Raw genomic sequence first — 21206 nt, 5'->3', positions numbered from 1 at the left:
CACACACACACACACTATTCACAGTCAGTCAGTCAGTCACACACACACACACACACACACTATTCACAGTCAGTCAGTCACACACACACACACACACACACACACACACACACACACTTCAAAAATGAAAAAGAGAGTCATAATAACAACATGTCACTTCCATACCTTATGACAGAGATCAGCAGAGACTATTCCGGCGCGGCACCACAGGATGAAGTTTGACGGTTGGCCGGCCGCTCGCTGAGCTCAGAGATTTACGGCGGGGGTTTGTGCTCGGCTGTCCGCCGGCCCGTAAATTCTTTCCTCAATGAATGCGGGGTTCACCGGAGGATGTCCCACCCCTGTGCCACGGAAGGAGAGGGCAGAGGGGCAAACAGGACAAACATACGAGCTGACGACATCTACTGACAGCATATGTGGTGGGTGGGTGGGGAGGGGGCTGCCAACCGTGTCTGGCCACAGAGGACAGAAACATATAGGTTAACAGATAGGTTTAACAAGAAGGCCAATATAAAGAAACATAAATCTAAGAAGAAGTGTGGTATAAAGAAACATAGGTCTAACAAGAAGGGCAGTATAGAGAGACATAAACCTAACAAGAAAGGCAATATAGAAGTATAGGTTTAACAAGACGGGCAGTATAGAGAAATATAGGTCTAAATAGAAAAGCAGTGTGGATAAATATAGGTCTAACAAGATAGGCGCATATACTTTTTTGTTTGTTTGTTTATCTTGGCTTCTCTTTTCACTTGGCCTTTTTTAATCTCTTAATGTAATTATATACTACGGACTTAAGTGGGAAAAAGACTTGATGAATAACAGGTTTTCTCTCTTCTGACAGCCTGTGCAAACTGATATAAATCACCATTTTACCCGTCGCTGAGTTACGTCAATATGCTTTGAATAAAATAATTGCTCTGTCCTCTTTTTTTTTCACTCAGAGATGAGGGGGCTGGAGCAAAAACAATCTATTCAGCGCCTCGGTCGCGCAATGAGTCGGCAGAATAACTCAGCCCGAGGAATTCCTTCCCGCAAGATGGAGATCAATCTGGTATTGACTGGGAGCCATCAAACTAAATGGCTCCCCTGATCGATCGCGTCAGAAGGATGAGATGAGAGAGGTAGTGCTGGGGTTGGTGCTCAGAACAGGGGGTGAGAGGCAGCTTCTTCAGTCCAGACGTTTGCATTTACCTGAGACAGGATTCGAAGTGCAGTTGAAGATGTAAGTCCTGTGCTATTTGTGGCGCTTTTTCGTCCACCAAATATGCTGTGGTAAATACAGAGAACTATGCCTCATGGACATGTGTGTACACACACACACACACACACACACAGTACATTGTCCATCTTTCACTCACACAGACACAGACACACACACACAGACACACTGCTGGACATTGAGAGGGAAAGATGGACATTGTCCATCTTTCCTCACACACACACACTAAACACACTCACACACTCCCACAGACAGACTTTAAAAAATGAAAGAGTGCCACAGTAGCGATGGCTTGTATGAAAGATGAGATTACAACAGAGCTCATGGGCCTTGTTGAGCCACTGGGAGAAAAGTGGTTGTGAAGGCTGGTAAGCCAACCTGTGGGCCCAACACCACCTGTTCAAAACAGGGAGGATTTTCAGTTTACAGTTCAGCTGCCTGTCGCACACGTTGACAGCAGTGACTCTCTGAGGTCCTCATAACAATGGGTCACCCCAGTCTGACGCTGTTGTCAGACCTTTTTCAGGTCGAAGAGCTGAGGATGAAAAGACAGGGCAGAAAAAGGAGGGAAGTGAAGAGTGAAAGTGACAGTGATGGACGACTGAGCGGCCTCTTGATGTCTGTCCACTGGTGTAGGCTTCAGACATGTTGCTTATCACTCGCTCAGCCTGGACGGCAATTACTGCGGTGAGAGATGTAAAGCACTATAACGCTTGCTGGACATATGTTGGTGAGGATCTCCTCACAGCTGAGTATAGAGAATGATCCATGAATTTGGCATGTCCCCTCGTCAAAGGATGGATTAGCGGTCTCTGGCCTCTAACCAGCCACCTGGGCAAGGTTCTGCATGCTAAACAATCCCAAACACATGAGGTAATGGGCACGACTGAAGCGTGTCCTAAATACATGTACTGTCAAGTTCAATCTGTGCATGGCATTAGTAGCTGAAACCTTGAAAAATCTATCACAAACATGAACAGACTCTTTAAAGATCTTACCGTTTTAGCATAATGAACTGCTTCCCTCCCTCTCTCTCTCTCTCTCTCTCTCTCTCTCTCACACGCACAGAGAGACACACACAGAATGGACAAATACCACATGTTGACAGGGAAAAATGTCCTTCCTGTATGAGCATTTCTCATTGTAGGAGAATGCTCTTCCCTGGTTCTATTTCACTCTGCCAAAATATACTTTTCTTCCTGCGTACCACCGATGCAGTCCTGGAAAAACCATGATCATCCATCTCCTGTCATCCTGCGAAGCACTCATCTACTTCAGAAATGACAAAATCTTCATCCAAAATACACCATTAGCGCCGGAGGAGCCTTAGCCATTGTGTGGTCTGGAGAGACTGCCAGTGTGCGAGGCATGACGCCAGCACAATTGCTGCACCGGCATACACGATAAAACTAACAGGATTATTATTTCATACCCTGGGTGCCGTTCTCATGCTGCACACGTAGCCATCTTGCTGACTGGAGTTGTTGAAGCTAGCTGCCTTTGTGAGTAAGTCCTCCGGAAGGTACGGGATCGTGCCCGTCCAAACAGCTTCGGAATGGTTAACGAGCGTGGCGGGTCCGCCGGGCGAGAGATGTTGCTGGCGGGGGAAAAGATCTGGGGCATCCAGAGCACGACAGGCTCGATCACACACAGGCTCAGCACTGCTCACCGACTTCAGAGTTCTGGCTTGTTACTTTGACACCATACTCCAATGCACACACAAACACCAGCGCAAACTCGGAGTAAGGGAACCAGAGAAAAAGAGCGAAGAGGGGGAGAGAGGGAAGCCTGAAAGAAGACACGCCACAAGTATGATAGTGAAGTATGATAATGAAGTGTCAAGGGGTGACTACAAGAGGTGTGAGAGCGAAGGGTGGGGGGAGGCGGAGGAGGAGGAAAAGTTTAACCCCCCCCCCCCCCCCCCCCCCCCCATTTCCCCTTGCAGCGCGAGGAACATGCTCTGTCGTAGGGCTCCTGGTGTTACAGGTCCATTGCGCCTCTGCTAAACACATCGTCACGGGGCCCCTTGATTTCCTCCACCGTATAAAAGTGGCTCTCTTATCTGCAGATGTTTCCCTCCTCCACACGGATTTAGTCACACCACAGTCTGGTGAGAGTCGGAGAGAAAGGAAGAGAGAAAGAGAGAAGGAAAGAGAGGGATAGAAAAGAGAGAAAGACCACAGCGGAAGAGTCCCATCTGGAAGGGAGCTGCGAGAAACAGGGGCAGTTCTAAGGACCGTCTCGCCGTCTGTGTGTGGGGGGTGGGTAGGAGGGGGCAGAGAAGAGGGGGGGGGGGGGGGGGGGGCATGGCATTTGGATGAGAATCAGAGAGGACAGAACAGCAGGGAATGCCAAACCCCGTCATTGGACAGAGAGAGAGAGAGAGAGAGAGGAGATAAACAAAACCCTACACAACCCAAAAGGAGACCAAAAAAAAGCGTTCAGTGTTCTATGGTGAAATTGACTACCAGACTCAAGAGACCCGCGGGAAAAGGGGGGGGGGGGGGAGTTGAGGACAGACATATGCCATTGTTCGGAATTCCTGTCTTCTCTCTTCTAGGAGTTCTGTAGAAGTCAGTCTGGCATCAGAAGAACTCTCTGGATGGTAAGTGCATCAAGATGATCGCTCCTCAGTATGGCTTTCATGTTTGTGAGTGCCTGCCATCCAACGTTAGTGCAGAGGCCCGCTGAGTGCATCTTCGTCCACCCCCACCCCACTACACCATCACCACTTCTACTGCTTCACAAACCTTCCTTACAGACCTCACCACCTGAATGCTTTACTCAGTACTGCACCAAAAACAGACTGGGGGAGAGAGTGACTGGAAAAAAGTTAAGAAAAAGCAGAGGAGTAAGGAAGAGAGAGAGAATTATGGAGACTGTAGAAAGAGAAAAAAAGTTTTAACTTTGAGAGACTCAAAAGATCCGAACAGAGACAGCAGGTTGGGTTGGGGTGGAGTGTTGGAAGGGAGGGAGGGGAGGGGGGATAAGAGTGAAGAGGATCTCCATCTGTCTGAGAGGGTCAGACAAGAGCAACACTTCAGATCTCTCAATCCAAGGCCTCAGGAGTAGCACAGGGACTGCAGATAAGAGAGGAATAGAAAAGGAGGGAGAGGGAGAAAGGGAGAGGAAGAGAGATGGAGAGAGGAAGAGGGAGAGAGAGTTGGAGAGGAAAGGAGTGAGAGTGTATGAAGTAAACATTTTGATAACGAGCGGATATTTTCATAGTCCTCTCAGCTGCTTCAACTCGCCATCTAAGATCACATTCTTGGCTATTTTTCAAAATCATGCTAATTAGCTTCATTCAAGTTAATAATTTGGCTTTCACCAGTGATTGCAAATGATGCCACTCAATGTTCCAAACAAAACAGTAACAACTCTGTATTGTAGTTTAAGGAAACAACCAATTTTGGATCACAATTACGTACATTTCTTCATCTATGATCAAACGTTCAAATGATTAAAAAGGGGGAAAAAAACACAGCGCCAAAGAGTTATATAAATTTAACATTTTTTATTTGTGAAAAACTACAAGCAAAATTCATAAATAGACATTTCTATTTGAAGCGGAGAAAAAAAATGATAAAAGGTAGCATCTAAGAGCGAAGTCGTGCACATGCCAAGAAACATGTATTATCTCAACATTGGATTAGCTAAGACAAAGGAGCGCTGATCATTTAATATTCCCCAAATACATTTACACAATTAAGAAATGAATGAGACCATTTCACAAAATTACCAAGAACACTCTGCGAGAAGAACAAAAAAAGTGAAACAACGAAACAGAAAAACTCGTAAAATGACTTGTAACTCGAAAAATGAAAAAGTACTGATTAATATGCTATCGGACCCTACAGAACATTTCATTTAACATAAACATTAAAAGTACTGTACGACAAGACCTCGTATTAGGAGAAAATTAAAAGAACCTGTATAGTACACTTACATCGGAGATTTTCCACGAGATTAATGTTATACCATTAAGTAAACAAGCATTCTATATTTGGGTCTGACAAAATAAAATAAAACGAAGCTAAAAAATTGTAACCATCTTTACACAGTAAAATAAGGTTACTGGTCGCACACAAGAACAGAACTGCTTGCGCGTTACAAGAGAAAAAACAAAAACAACAAAAAAGAAAAACAACAATTGCTCAGCTCCATTGCCATTCTCTGTATGCTGGCTTTTCCGCACCATTTCTTTCAGTTACACATACAAGCAGTTTACACATCCAGCAAAATTGTCAATTTTTCAAATAAATTAAGACACAATTATTATTATTATTATTTTTTTTTTCCATTTTAATTTTTCTTTATAATTTTACCAAATAAAAAAAAGCCAGGTGTTAGCAGGGTAAGGCAGGTGAAAAGATGGCTATATATAGAAGTCATAGAAAATGTAAATGGAATATACATTATCATAAAGTCAAGGGAGGAGAGAGATGTGAAAATCTCCCACCAAAAGCATTCTCTTTGATCAGTGTTCATCCCCAAGCCCCTTCTTATTTGTCAGAAAACTATTCTCTGTTGTCTCAAGTGAGAGTTCCATCTTAATCCAGCTCATATTGCATATTCTCTTAGTAGTGGTGGTGTTTTGGGAGGGGGACGGGGGGGTGAGTTTCCTTGACTACATTTCTCAAGACGGCCCTCTCTCATATCAGACACATTACTTTGTCAAGGAGTTCAGTTCGAGCTACATCATGTCAAGAAACATTCAGAGATGGAGTTTAGGGATTCTTGCAGAAAAAAACTCACTTTTTGAAACCTAAAAAAAAAAAACAAAGGTCTCAACTTCCCTCTTCTTGGTCTTTCCTTGCTCCACCCTGACAACCTAAAGCCACTGACAAGATCTCTTAACAGAAGCAAAAGATGTGGATCCCTCAAACTGTTCAGCTGGCTAGGGGGTGACAGCTTTCTCCAAGTTACAAATTGGTATTCATCATGTCTTCTGTCACCACCGCCTGCTTCTCTTACTTGATCGCTTTCTGCATTACGTGACCAGGTTTAAAACGAAAAAGCGAGCAAGCAGCCCTAGCCAGCCAGCCCTAGCCCGTTGGAAACAACTCACTAAACTGGGCCCTTGGTGTCTTCCTATTAAGTCGGAGGTTTGCACATCTTAATCTAAGGGGCCTCTGCCAGAGTTTACTTGCTTATGGTACAAAAACGAGACACTAGGACCGGGACGGAGGGAGGGAGGGTCAAAGGGGCTCAGCATCTGCCCAGTGCAGCACTACCATCTCACTGGATCTCTAGCACCACTGAACGTCCTCAGACACAAAGCAAGGAACAACTGGGGGAACAGAGCAAAGTAAATGCACAACGCAGGAGGCCAGGGCACAGCTGCTTACTGTACAGCAGTGATGACCTTTTGTAAGCTGATCCTTTTTGCTGTCTTTTAAGTGTTTGTTTTTAAACTAGGTTTCAAAACATAATCCTCAATATAAACTGGACAAGAATTACACATTTTTAAACGGATTATATTAATGTCTTTATTTAAATCGTATTTAATATGATAATTACACTTTTTTCTCTTTTTCAAATTGTTATTTGCCTAACGAGTCATATCATTATCAAATTCCTTTGGTCCTTCAATAAATAAAACTCAGTTATCATATACACATTTATACTTTGTACAGGTTTAATACAAGTTGAAAGGGAGTTTGCTCAGTTTGTCTCTTACGCTGGATTGGTTTGGTTAGCCTGACTAAGCCAGTTGGCAATAGCAGTCAGCTGTTGAAATACAAAACCCTTCATGAAATATGAACTGTATAAACATCTTTCAGTTCAAGATACTGCGATGTAAGCAAAAAAAAATACACAAGGTTTATTTACATGGAACTACTTGTTGTAGAGATACGTTGCCTTCAGTGACATCTTCAATATCTTAAAGTCAATTTAAAACTAAATTAAATTCTTCATTTCCCACTTAAACTGCAACTAGTCTCACCGAGTGCAAAAAAAAAAAAACCTTGCACTAAACTTGACAACACTGAGAATTCATGGACTCACCAGAATCTCCAAATCTGAAGGCCTTTCAATTTTGCTCAGCGCAAATATGTTTGCCTCTTAGGTGCGGTTTATAAAACTGGGAACTATGCGTAACATTTTCGGTCACTCCCATTAGTTGCAGTTAGCACAGACAGGTGACCCGATGTGCAAGACAAAAGTCAACTTTAGTGTTTTTCCTTGTGAAACTCTGCCATGACGCTACAGCCAACTAAAAAAATAAATGCCATGGAGGGTTTGGCGAACACACTCCGTGAACTTCCACTCAGCTTGCACAAGCTGATATACATCCACGGATCCGGCGTATACTTCCACATCGGGTTATTTCCCACAACAACGCAGACAACCTCGGACCGAAAACACACATTAAGGGAATAAAGTGGAGAAAGGAAAAAGATGAAACGGGCAAGAGTGGAAAAATGGAATATCAGGTTTTTCGTTTCTTTTTTTTTTTCTGGTAAATCCCCATTATCGTGTGTGAGTGGCAGTCCCGGGGCTGAAACTGTTTCACAGTGTTATCTAGCACCAATATCAATGGCGAACAGGGGCATTTTTTTTCCAGAGACACAACGGGGGGCACGGCTAAGCAAAGCTCAAAGCAAATGAGGTGAAAGGAGCACCGGAAAAGTGGCGACAGATAATAAATAGGGGTTATAACTGGGAGCAGTCATAGTTGTTAAAATGTCGGTGGTTATTGTGCACAGCAGATACAATTTTGTACAAAAAAGGAACAAACAAACAAACAAACAAATAAAAATGTAAGAGAGTCTGATTCAGCCAAACATCCACTTACAATATAAAAAACAATACATACAAGTTCTCTCGAAAGATACCTCCAGGCTCGTCGGCAGTCCCCTTGAGCTCTCTCTGTCCTTTCTATGACCGTGGAGAGGAGAGTGTGTGAGAAAGTGTGTGTGTGTGTGTGTGTGAGAGAAAGTGTGTGTGTGTGTGTGTGTGAGAGAGATGGGGAGGGGAGTAAATTCTCACTCCTCAAGCATCCATGGCTGAACTTCCTGAATGCTGGAAAAAAAAAAAAAAAATTCGCCACAGATCCTGCTCGTAGCTTCACTCTGGGAACCCCGACGACCAACTCTCAGTTTGAAGGAGACCAAGGGAGGGGGGTGGGGTATAAAGTGAATTAGAACATTAGGAGAGTGCCAAGGACAGGTGAAGGGGTAAGGGTGTTTCTCTGTCTTGGGTAGACTTTTGGAGGGTAGGTGGACGCTAGGAGAATAATCCTCAGTCTCTTCATAGCGGTCCAGGAGGATGTTGGATGTCGGTCTCATGGGAAATTGGAGGGGGAATGGGGTTGGGTGGAGGGAGGTCTGTGCTGGAGGGGGGGTGGTACTGGGCAAGGTGACCAACTTCCAGGGGACGAGGAAAGGGAGGGGGGCTCAGAATGACTCGTCGTGCCCCACCGAGAGCTCTCCTTTGGGGGTGGAGGCACGCGACGAGCCCTTGTCCATGCTCTCGGAGCCGGAGCTCTGGTGCTGCTGCTCGGAGCCCGCACTGGAGGTGACAGTGGAGGAGGAGGTGGAGCACGAGCGTGTCTTCTCCTTAAAGTCTGTGATGATCACCGTCACGTTGCCCACCGTGATGGCTAGCTGCTGCGCCGTGCTGCGATCAATGTTCTTCAGTTTGGGCCTGCACACACACACACACAAAGGGTTCTTTAAAAAGAAAACAGCTACCTGTACTCTCTTGCTGACAATGACACAGTGAGCTTTTCACTCAATGATGGGAGGGCAGCCAGCCTGTGCGTGGGAGTGAGACCACGCTGCTCATTTTTAGTACAAGCCACGCTGCACTCATTTGCTGCCAGACAGAGAGGGAGAGAGAGAGAGAGGGAGGGAGAAGGGGTGGGAGAGAGACAGAGAGACAGAGGGAGAGAGAGAAAGAGAGAGAGTGAGAAAGCAGAGGGTGAGTGAAGTGCATTTATGAATCAGCGTGCCTCTCCATTCATTTTTCAAAGCAGCCTTGTGCACGTCATGATCATTACAGAGAAGGACTGACAGCTCCACTCCCGTGTAATACAGTGCTATTGTGAGCGACAAGCCTTCGGCTCATCTTTTCAATGAATGTGTTCAGGGCCGGTAGAGAGTGATTTCTCTTTCTGCCGACACTAAACTGTCTTTACTTCTGAGGCACTGGCATTCACAAATGGGTCCGCCAGCAAGTTAATAAAACCGTTGGCAATTATAATGGTGTCAGCTTTTGGTATTCAAATTGCCTTTCTTTAAATCTAAGAAAAGGTGCTGCCTGCTTTGTCGAGTGGATGAAGCGGATGGAGAGCCCACCTTGAAATGTGGGCGCTGTTGGTCTTGGTCGTCGACTTTCCAGACTGTATGCTGCTCCGATCGCATGGTGGACTCTGGTGACTGTCTGACTTGGGTCTGGGGGAGAGGGAAAGAGAGAACAAGATGATCACACCACACCCTTACGTCAGAGACATTTCAGAAAGACAAAAGAAAAAGTTGCTTAAAACAGCTGTGCGTCTATGGCTATGGTGCAGCAGGGGATACAAAGAAAGTGATAAGGGTTGGGAGCTTGAAAACATGTGCAACTCCAAAATAAAAATCCTGGCTGGCTCGCCAACCTGATCTTCTTGCTGTTGGGCTTTTTGACGACGGCTGGGGTGATATCCTTCTCGCGGTCCTTCTTCTCCTTCTGCAGGGGCTCCTTGTCACTCTTGTCCAAGGGCTCAGCGTCAGGCTGGCGCCCCTCAGAACGGTCACGCTCACCCTCATGGTCTTCCTCGCGCTCGCCCTCTGCCCGGCACTCTCTCTCTGGCCGTTCGGGCTTCTCGCGCTTCTCCTTCTTGGCCGGTGGGGGTGTGGCGTACTGCTGGGCCACCTGCTGTGCCACCAGCTGCGAGTTTATTCGTGGTTTCCTGAGAGAGAGAGAGAGAGGAGAGGGAGAGAGGAGAGGGCGAGGGGAAAAAAGACGGGGAGAGAAAAAGAGAATGCAGGTGCAATCAGTGCCACAATCAGCACAGGTCACTGTTGATTCTCCCTGTGATAGGCTCTTGAATGGGAATGGGTGAATAAGTGAGAAAAGGCAAAAAGCCTGGCAGGATTCTAGTCATCACGACTGGTTCTCACAATGCATCAACTGCCCAGAGCAACTGACTGCTTTCTTGCACTTTCTTTCTCAACTGTCATTTCCCATAGCAATCTGCAGCGGTTTTGTTACCTTACCATCGACTTTGTTGCCCACCCGCCAACATGATTTGTATCTCTCTGTTTGGAATGCTCTCTTTTTCTTTAGGCTATGAGAAGTTAAAAACAAAGCAAGTATTCACACCGTCTTAACTGCTCTACAGCTGATGTAGTAGTTCTCCCTGGCTGCTGCTGTTCATGCACTGGGAGTTTTGGAGATTTGAGGAGTTGTTTTGCGACAGCATGGGAATTACGATGATCCCTTTTGGATTATCGCTCCACTTTATCCCTTTATGCTTTGCATTTGTGTGTTGACCGCCACCCTCTCATTTACCTAGATTTTTCCTGCCTCGGAAAAACAAACAAACAGAAGCCACCACTTAGCAAACGGACTGGGTGACCTGACACCATCCCATCAAAGTTTCTGCAATTACATTCACAATGGTGCTGATCACAACCAAATTACTCACTGACCAGAAAGCAACAACTGTTTAATCCTAACAGCCAATCCAATGTCAGCCATGCCGGTAGGCGACATGTGACCTGTCCAGTACCTAATTCCCCAGCCTCTCCACCATGCCATGGACACTTTCAAGACGATTTATACAGACAGTATCTTCACGAAGTTTAGCGTTTGCAGCCATCTTGAATTTAGTCACGATAAGTCGAGCGACGAGTAAGCATGAACAGGTATGATAAGGGATCAGATTCCAAAAATAATTCCATGGAAATGCATGGATTCCAGTTGCTGCTACTGGAAGAAACTGGAATCCATGCATTTCCACTGACTGAACTACCAGTGCTTTTTCAAAGTTCTCAATGTCTTGTTTTAAATGTCAGGGCCCTCGGAAGTCTACCAATGAAGTGTGGAGATACATTGAGCCTCGTAAATGGTGTAAAACAGTGATTTATTTGCATGGCTAGCCCGATGCCGAAGCACCACTATTGAAAAAGCTGTGGGTAGCATCGGCTAACTAGCGCCAGATTTTGGAGTGCAGGGGACAAGCCGAGATGGGCTATGAGACATACGTTCACACTCGGTATCATGTTTCAACACACTTTAGGTCAATATCACACCGGAATTCTCCTTTAAGTGACAAGGTAAAACCACTGCAGATGTGGCCAAAAAACACTTGTAAAGCTTTTTAAGAACCAAATTTGAATAATTATATGAGCATTTAAGTTTGTTTTGAATGCATGCTGATTGTATTAGGTATGCTGATTGCTGTAACACTATTCAATCCTCTTTGCAAGATCAGAACTTAAGCACAAACAGTAACCAACAGAAAAAAAAAAACGCATTACTCTAAACCATGGGTCGGGAACCTATGGCTTGCGAGCCACATGTGGCTTTTTTGGGAACTGCATCTGGCTCTCGGACAAACTGCCATTTGTTTACTCAATAAGTCATGAATCATTTTGGTACTGTATTAAATTAAAAATGGACCTACTTAATTAAAAATGTTAAAATAGTGTTTGAAATATAATATATGTTCACGTAGTTTAATCCATCCCATGTCTGTTCTCTACCGCTGAAGTTCACGGTTACGTCGATGTACTGTACAGCAGGGGTCGGCAACCCGCGGCTCTTTGATTCCTCTGATGCGGCTCAGCTTTTGAAAATAATTAATGAGTATTTAATTAAAATGTATTTTATTTTAGTTCATTTTCAAAATGTAATATTGTAGGTCTATCTGAGTAATTTAGCCTATATAACTTTCCACCTCACTTGACTCCGTAAACGTAGCCTGCACAATATTGTTACATTCGCGGTTTGTTGCGAGGTCAATATCAAACAAAATCACCGATTTACCTCCATTTCAGTCAACGAGAACACTTTGTTATTGTTAATGTGTGCGCTTGCTGTAGGCTAGATAAGGAAAATGTCAAAAAGGAAACGTCAGCGACCACAGCTTGCGAGCACGAACACAAGCGGGCTGAAATGGGAAAGTTTCCATCCGAAGACTGATTTTGAAAACGCGAAATGAACTGCCCGTTATATCTCGCACACTGCAACGAGTTAGTATTGCTGTGTTAACCCTGTTCGGTTCCACTTGCATGTGAGAAATCTCTCACATATGAAAAATATAAAGACAAACCTGCGCTCACGTTTAAGGGCAATTTCGCGCAAAACTGTCACATCCATAACGCCAACACAATGCCATGGTATTTAGTTGCTGTTATGGATTTGACAGTTTTGAGTGGAGTTGCCCTTAAATGGTGACAGCCTCAATTCTTGCATGAAACTTCACCTCACTGAATATGAGCCAGCCAGACTCCAATGCAATCACCAAATCTAATATCTGGTATGCCTAATGTTCAATTTCGCCAATGACATGTTGACGAAAATTGAGTGTTGTGTTGTTAACTATGAGGTTACTTTGCATACCAAAGGACACTGGAAAAATAGGGGGTGGTGTTTAGCCATGGGCTGTTTTCAGTACATGGGAAGCCTAAGGCCTATACTTCTGTCATTCCACTTTACATTTCAAGTTACTTGCACATTAGGCACTTTTAAAACGAGTAGAAAATGTATTTAAAAATCCTCTGATGAATGAAAGTAACTGTACGTTAAATATCCAAACTTTTTTTTGTAACCGTCTTTATGTGGCTCTTCTGAGATAAAAAAAAAAAAAAAAAAATTTGGTAAAAGTGGCTCTCTAGGCAAAAAAGGTTGCCGACCCCTGCTCTAAACTCATGTCTGTTTAAGTATAGCAGCGGGAGGCTGAGAGCACTATTTAATCTGAAGTGAGTTGTAGGCTTCCTCTACACCCTTTTCATCTCTACAGAAGAGTACACTTCATGTGCGTGGCGAAAGTGCCGATTTACATCTCAGCGATTCTTCATTGTCAAGTAGGATGTCAAGAGATAGGCTAGGCTTAGTCACTAATCAAAGCTAGCCTAACAGTTGACAGGTTAACAACATGCATGTTAAAACCACAAAAAAAAAATCACAAAAATACAAGAAGAGGCTTGCACATGACAGTTTTCCAGTCAAGCAACAGACTTTGACCTTTCCAATTCTAATTCCAAGCTATTTATAACTGCAAGAGATATATAGTGTCTGACGAAACTGCCATCTGAACTACTTTATCGCTTACAGAATGCAGGTAAAACCAACCACTTTAAGAAAGTAGAGCACACTCAATGCAAGTACTCAGGGCTTGGTAGTCAGCTTGACATCAAGCCAACACTCGACTCTTATCCAATGCTTTTTCAAAATATCACTGTTGCGCCCTGTGTTGTGACAAACAATTTAGTAGCAATTACTTGAGCAGTTCTCCAAAAGGAGCGCCCACATTACTAGCCAAAGAAAACCAAAACAACAAAAGAGTGAGAGCGTACAACAAACAGGTGAGTGTGGATGCATTTATGTGCCAGAGAGAGAAAGAAAGAAAGAAAGAAAGAGAAAGAAGAGGGGACAGGGACTGTGAGTGACCGAGAGCAGAGTGGGACCGAGGGACAATGCCGTGTGTTGCAGGAGCCTGGCTCAGTGCTAGTAACAGGGCAGAGCCTTGTTTGCTGGTTAATCTCATTACTTGACTCCTTTAATAAATGAATATGGGGGGGAGAGAGAGAGAGAGAGAGAGAGAGAGAGAGCGAGCGAGAGAGAGAGAGAGAGAGGTGGGGGTGGGATGGGATCAGTGGGTGAAATGCTGGTAGCATGTCATTCACCTCCACTAATCTGATTACAGAGAGGTTGGTCAGAAATGGGATCAAGAACATGGCACAATCTCTCCTTCTCTCTCTCTCCCTCCCTCCCTCCCTCGTTCTCTCTCTCTCCCTCCCTCCCTCTCTAAACCATGTGACTGTCAAAGCTTATATTCATAAACACTGAGGAAGGATAGAGGGCACACCAATACAATTCTGTATTCCGCTCAAACCAGCAGCATCCATGCTTAAGAGCCTGTTACTGTTGGAGCTTGAATATACTCTGTACTGGTAACCATTTTTAATTGCTACTTGTTGAAAAAGCAAGAGGTGGTCTATAAGATGCTAAAGCCCTTGTCTCCACTTCGAGTCGTGCCTAACAACGCCCCTTAGCCATTCCAAAAACCACATGAACTATAGCCTTGCGGGGCTTATTGCTTAAATATATCATTTACACTCTCGCAAATGACTGACAGTCTAATTTCCTGAAAACAACCCCAAGTGCCCTCATTTGTCTTCTTAGGAATCGGAGTCCAGATCAGGTATTAACTCACATTCACGCCTAGCTGACAGCACTGCGGAAGCCTGCTCTGTACAAAACCCTGGCAAAGCACTTAGAAGGAGCGGAGGTCCCAGCTGACAACTTCATGAGGAGAAGCCACGCTGCCCGGTTCTGAGACTAACACGGTGAGTGAAGGCTGGGGGAGGTCAACCTGCGCAGAAAATATGGTCTTTTCAACACACAATCATGATCTAATTGTGTATTCTAAAGCACTCGTAATATGTCAGTGAGTGATAACCATCTACATTTTGGGACCTTGTGAAAATACAGACATTAGCCTAGGCCAATTTGGATGCTTGCTTTCAGGGTAGTTGATTAGATTTGTGGTACTACTACAGAAGTTGCGCAAACAATGTATAACTTCGCTTTGAGAAACACCTGAGGTGCACAGACGAAGCACACTTCACGTCAGATCGTCTTTTGGCACCAGCACCACACCTGCCGTGCATGGTGCTAGGCCTCCACATGAAAAAGACCCATAAGAGACACGTGACATACATCATTTTGTCAGCCCAGCCATCTAGTATCTAGTAGATTTGTATACATATTTATTTAATTATGCTGATCATAGCTGCTATAGGGCTTGTAGCCAAACGGAATTTCATTGTATCTTGTGTGCAATGACAATCAAGCTTCTTATCTTATGTAGTAGGCAATGATTTAGTAGGTTCGTCAATGCAGCTCGGGCTCATGCCATCAACATTTATGTGGAATTTGATCAAATATGAAACTTATATACAATGTCACAGCATCCACAATTAAAATGAAAATTAGAGTGCAGTGTTTCCTGTAGACAGGATCCTAGGGTCCTAGGTTCCTGGCTGGCTGGTGGGTGGGGGGGCTGTCAGTGATGGGAGAGTGGGTAGAGTGTTCAGCATCCTGATTGCTTGGTGAATGAAGCTACTTGCAAGTCTGGTGGTGCGGGAGCGGAGGCTCCTGTACCTCTTTCCAGAGGGCAGGAGGCTGAACAGTTCGTGTGCAGGGTGGGTTGTGTCCTTGACAATCATTAGTGCTTTGCGGGTGAGGCGGGTAGTGTAAATGTCCTGTAGGGAGGGGAGTGGTGCTCCAATGATCCTCTTAGCTGTGTATGATGCAGATTTAAGCACAATTTAGCCAGTTGACTTTTATGCAATTGCAGGATTGTTAATGTTTTCTTTAAATGTGCATGTAAGTTTGTTTAGAGACCAGGAGTGGCTGCGCAAAGGTATACATAGCTTTACAATGGACAAATACCATCTAATTTAAACAATACCACATGGAAAGTCATTGTGTTGTGGTCAGTGTTGATATTGTGGTGGGCTGCCACAAATAAGTCAATGTATGGGGAAACACTGCAGTGTGCTCGCGCGTCGGCGGGAAGGCACGTACACTGTGTGTGTGTTTGTTGCCTGACCTCCGTGGCCTTGTCATCATTAGCGAGGACAACTGCAGTCATTCACGTGGAGCATCAGCGCCCTTCATTCAAACTACACCACTGCCAGAACAAATGCTGCTGTGTCGAGGTCCGTGTTTAACACCCCGCACCATGTATAAAGAATGCATGCGCGCACACACACACGGTATTAGGGAACATGAACAGTGGGCTGGGTTATGCTTTGGGCTCAGGTCTGGGCTCAGAGTTGAGTTGAATAAACAGCAACAAGACTAGGCCAGGGACCTGGGGGCCCAGAGAGACAGAAAGAAAGGGAGGGAGGGAGGGAGGGGGAGAGAGAGAGAGAGAGAGAGAAAGAAAGGGAGGGAGGGAGAGAGAGAGAGAGAAAGAAAGGGAGGGAGGGAGGGAGGGAGGGAGGGAGAGAGAGAGAGAGAAAGAGAGTGAAAGAAAGAGAGAGAGTGAAAGAAAGAGAGAGAGTGTGTGTGTGTGTGTTGGGGAGGGGGTTGGAGAAAGTAAGAGAAATTGCATCCCGAGACAGCTTACGTTCCTGCAGCATAATGGCCAACATCTGGCAGCAGCTGGAGATGGAGGGAGGATTCCGTGGAGAAGAAAGAGGGAGGAGAGGGGCTGAGCTCATAAGAGAGATGAGAGGGAAGAGAGGGAAGAGGAGTGGAGGGGAGGATAAGAGTGGAGAGGAGAGGAGAGTGTGGGATTGCAGAGAGGAAACACTCAAAGGAGAGGAACAGGTAGCAGAGACAGTACAGTAGAGAGGAGTGAAGGGAGGAAACCGGAACGGAAAAAGAACAGGGGGCAGTGAAAAGGGAGAGGAGATGTAAAGGAAAGAAAATGATGGGTAGAGAGCAGGGGTAGTGGGGAAGGTAGAAACAAGCTGCTCTTAAGCAAGTGGTATGCTCCACCATGCACATTTGGAGAGGCGAGCATCGAAAACGCGTGTCACCATTTGTTGGGAGGCATAAGAAACCCCCCCACATGGGCGTTGATGATGCAATTCTAGTCACGCACCGAGTGCGTGGGACACAGTCGCGGGAGCATGTCATGGCCTTTAGGGAGGGGGTGTTAAAAAGGGAAGAGGAGGACTGGCAAACTGTCTACAAGAGAGGACCAGAAGAGAAGTGACAATATTGAAAAAGAGACACTGACGGATTCGAGGGAAGGGTTGAAGGGAGAAGAGAAGACGGCAGCAGGAACTGAAATGTAGTCTGGATTAGGGTTGCACGATCTGGGGGAAATGTCTAATTGCAATTTTTCTGATATTGCAATTGCGATTCAATATCATTTTTGCAAGTTAGATTTCAGTTAAATAGTCCATATTTCTCTTTAAGTTGGACTACTTCTGATTGGTCAGCATGCCTAGCACATAAGCATAGCACACCTGTTAGGCCACACAAGCATAGCACACCTGTCTGCCACACAAAGAGGATGTGTAGCAATTAGATTAACAGAGCATAGTTGCAGTGCACAATTGATTGCAGCCTTTGTGATAAAAAAAAAAAAAAAAAAAAAAAAAAAAAAACACACGCGGGGAAACTGAACAGTCTAACCAGTAGACTATGATAAACTAGCAAATTAAGCTACTTTATTTACAATATTTCCAGGCTTCAACCAGTGCTGCTTTTCATTCAGACTTATGTGCACATTTATTTATTTGAGTGTTTTTCATGATTATGTTGCTGCTATTCCTTTTCGGAGTGTCTATTTACTCCCCTGATACGAATAGCCTTGGCCACACAGCTGAGCTATTCACACCCATAGACAGTAAAAGAAATGGACGAACAGACTCCGTTGTTTTTAATGGGAGGGCACTAAAGGTTTTTTCAGTTGGCTTACCATCGTACTGGGCAGACTCGCACTTAACTTTGTGACGTTAGCCATCGAACTGAATCTTGTAACTCCTATGATAGATGGTTCACATAGAAATTCTTCTCACACTTCTTTCACCTTCAAAGTCATCAAAGTTTAACATTTACTTATGCATTATTATTAATATCATCCTAACAAGTGATATCAAGTCGTGTTAATGTTGAAACTACCAGACATGATCATCTTCAAACGCAATCAAGGTAAAACAAAACAAAAAAGTTATAGCCTTCGTCTTTCCACTTTTCCGACCTACAGTCAATCCATCGAAAACCTCTGAAATGATTAATGTTAGTGCCGTTTTTTTATTAGGTTTACTTGCCTCTAAGTAATGCTTTACCTTAACATACAATGGTATTGTAGGCTACATAGCTTTGTTCATGAGTTTCCGTGCTGGCAGGACTTAGCTTCTTATCCAAACAATACGGTTATCTCCCTACTGTGCGACAGGCATTATAGCATCATATTACGTCAAACGTTAGCTTCCCTATAACCGGACTCGCCAACTATACTTCTTCTTGGGAGTTCAAAAAAATCCTAAATGAATGGGCGTTCTATGGGGTAGTGTTAATTTCGTCAGACGAGACGAGAGGAAATATGTTCGTCAACGACCTTTTTTTTCATGACTAAGACCAGACGTCAGTAATGTCCTGAAACACTGACTAAGACTATCTTAAGATGCATTATTGTTGACGAAAAAAGACGAGACTAAAATGTTTTGCATGAAATAAAAACTAAGATAAAATCTCCCTTCATGTTCGTCTACAAAATGAGAAGACAGAATATCTAGCTGTTACGTTTTCAAAATATTCCGAATGAGTTCATACGCAACAGCTTTCCTGTAGGCTAGTCTACGTGCTGCTGCTGCAACCCTGTGGCTGCAACACGAAACTACATGGAACAAGAACACTGGAGATTTCTGCCAGAGTTAGCAAGCTAACTACCTAAGCTTTATGCCACTGCTACATACCCAGAAGTTGACGCTTCTCTCATACAAATTAACATCCCCCAGAATGTCCATACGAAAATGTTCAGCATGTAATGTCAACTATTCATCTAGTTAGACTGATGATGCAAAGTTTGCTAGCAAGTAAGCTAATATAGAAAGTTCGCTAGCAAGTTAGCTATGGCTAAGGTGGAGAGTCTGTTTGGGGAATGTGTTGTGTTTGGGCGCATATCGCCATCTAGCGAGGCGGAGTAAAACATTAATACATTGGCCTACGACAGAGTTTCTCAAACTATTTCAGTTTCAGGACCACTTAACTAACCCTAGCTAAAAAAAAAAAAAGATTAGACCTACTTCAACAGTAGCCTATAATTAGTCTATAGGCCTACTCACTGAACCACCTTGCTTATTGTCTTTGCACTTTGCTTATTGTGTCAGAGGATTCATTCTGTATGATTTAAACTGGCATATCTTACATAGACAGTGTTGCAGAACTGTTTGGATTTAACTACAAGTTATTTGGCAAACAACTCATCTATATTATATTTTACCACGTCTGCTCGCGGACCACTTGGTGATCCCCGGACCACACTTTGAGAAACACTGGTCTACGAATATGACAGTGGTCCAGTCAAATCTTTTACTGTCTATGGTCAAATCCCAGCCGAGCTATAACTGTAGCTCGACTTACCTGTGCATGTAAACATACGGACTGACAAAAAATCAGAATGAGCAATTATAACAGACAAGTAGCCCTGTGGACACACAATATTGTTGGAAAATTGAGATGTGTGAAACACTATTTGACTCAAATGGTAATCAGAAATAATTTGTTTTAAAAAAAAAAAAGACTAAAATGTGCTGACTAAAACTGACTAAGACTAAGATACCTTTAGTTTTCTTTTGACTAAAACTAGACTAAAATGATGAGACTTTTAGTCGACTAAAACTTGACTAACAAAAATGATATTTGAATGACTAAATATGACGAAGACTAAAAAGGACATTTCGTCACAAGACTAAGACTATGACTAAATTAAAAATAGGTGACAAAATTAACACTACGTATGGGGTTAGCAGAGAGTTGATAACCACCGCTACATCGATGCTTCTACTTCCGGGAATTCGCCTGCCCCCTTGTTCACACCCTGTGACATAACAACAAAAAGACGTTGCTCACGTGCACAAAAAACATGGCGGACATTCGTTTTTTCGTCAGCAGAAAGTGAAGAATTCTGAAAGGTTTCGCCACTAATATATGTTCAAATTAAGTTTTAGATTGAAAAGTTGTGTTTTATTTTCATTTATTTTCTTCCTTTAGTGAACACATACAACTGTCAGTTTGTTAGTTAACAAAAACAAAAATGACGCTCAGGCCTTCAAGCTATAAGTTTACCTGGAAACACCCATTTTAGATGTGGAAGTATATAGTGCAGTGGTCACAGACATGGTTTAGTCAGTGGGAGACCTGGGTTCAATTCCTGCATGATGCATTTTGACAGAGTGAGTGCACACGTACCAACGTCTCTTGAGAGAAGGCACGCAATTTGAGCAAGAAATCGGTTCTCAAACGGAAGTGTTGATTGCAACAAATAGCTAGTTCATGCACCAGGGTGTAAAACTATTGCTTATCTGAAATAGTTTTTTTTTTAAAAATCAATAATTATTGATATCGACTGATATGAAATACTTATATCGTGATACAGTTTTCAGCCATATCGCCCAGCCCTAACACACACACACACAGATGTTCACGCTGAAAACACAAACCAATCCAAATGGCATTCTACTCACTGTTCCTTTCGCAGAGGTGCTAACTACACCCTAAGCAGCTGTTGAAGTCTGAATGGCTTGTTAGGTTCCCCCCACCTTCTCTCTCACACCGTGTCACATCGTCGCGCATCTATACCTGATCGGAGAGAGGAAGTGCAAAGGGATTTCCCTGCTGTCTGAGGAACCAAGCCGCCACCACACAAGGTGTCCTCTCCACTCTAATGCAGATCCCTCTTCTCTCCTCCAATGAGCCCCCCCGAGTGTGTGTGTTTACACATCACAAGTGAGCCAGAACAGCACAGGGAACACACACACACACACACACACACACACAGCTCAAGAGATGAGCCAGAGCTTATTTGGTCTTGTTTGTTTGTCTGGCAGGCAGGCATTGTTGGAGACACACACGATAGCAGGGGAATCAGGGATGTAATAAGCATGACCATAAAAAAAATAGAAAAGGAAAAATAACAAAAAAAAAAACAATACAGAAAACCTCCCCTGTGACTACAACTGTTTACTCATAACAACGATGCACGATGGTGCCTTTAAATGACCTGCAGTGTGAACACAGCCTGGGGGGGGGGGGGGGTCCTGCTTGAATAAAAACAGAAAGCAGGTGGAAGTGGTAGAGTCTGGGA

At 44.0% G+C, this 21206-nt stretch overlaps 1 protein-coding gene and 1 long non-coding RNA gene across 2 annotated transcripts in view; one reads left to right on the top strand and one right to left on the bottom strand.

The window, feature by feature from the left end:
- Window positions 1-4718: 4718 nt before the first annotated feature.
- The window catches only part of rybpb (RING1 and YY1 binding protein b), a 32457-nt gene continuing 15969 nt past the window's right edge, over window positions 4719-21206 (bottom strand). Inside the window, exons 3-5 of the mRNA XM_042089240.1 lie at window positions 9822-10115; window positions 9523-9618; window positions 4719-8869 (exon numbers count right to left, since the gene is read on the bottom strand). Coding sequence (XP_041945174.1) covers window positions 8620-8869; window positions 9523-9618; window positions 9822-10115 — 640 coding nt within the window. The 3' untranslated portion in view covers window positions 4719-8619. The remainder of the gene's footprint in view (window positions 8870-9522; window positions 9619-9821; window positions 10116-21206) is intronic.
- LOC121707033 overlaps window positions 11855-21206 on the top strand; it is a 14128-nt gene continuing 4776 nt past the window's right edge. The window contains exon 1 of the long non-coding RNA XR_006031206.1: window positions 11855-11943. This is a non-coding gene — a long non-coding RNA (uncharacterized LOC121707033). The remainder of the gene's footprint in view (window positions 11944-21206) is intronic.

The sequence above is a fragment of the Alosa sapidissima genome, chromosome 4, assembly GCF_018492685.1.
Source record: "Alosa sapidissima isolate fAloSap1 chromosome 4, fAloSap1.pri, whole genome shotgun sequence".
NCBI classification, from domain to species: Eukaryota; Metazoa; Chordata; class Actinopteri; order Clupeiformes; family Clupeidae; genus Alosa; species Alosa sapidissima.
The sequence above is the reverse complement of the archived record's forward strand: the minus strand, read 5'-3'. Positions and strand labels throughout refer to the sequence as shown.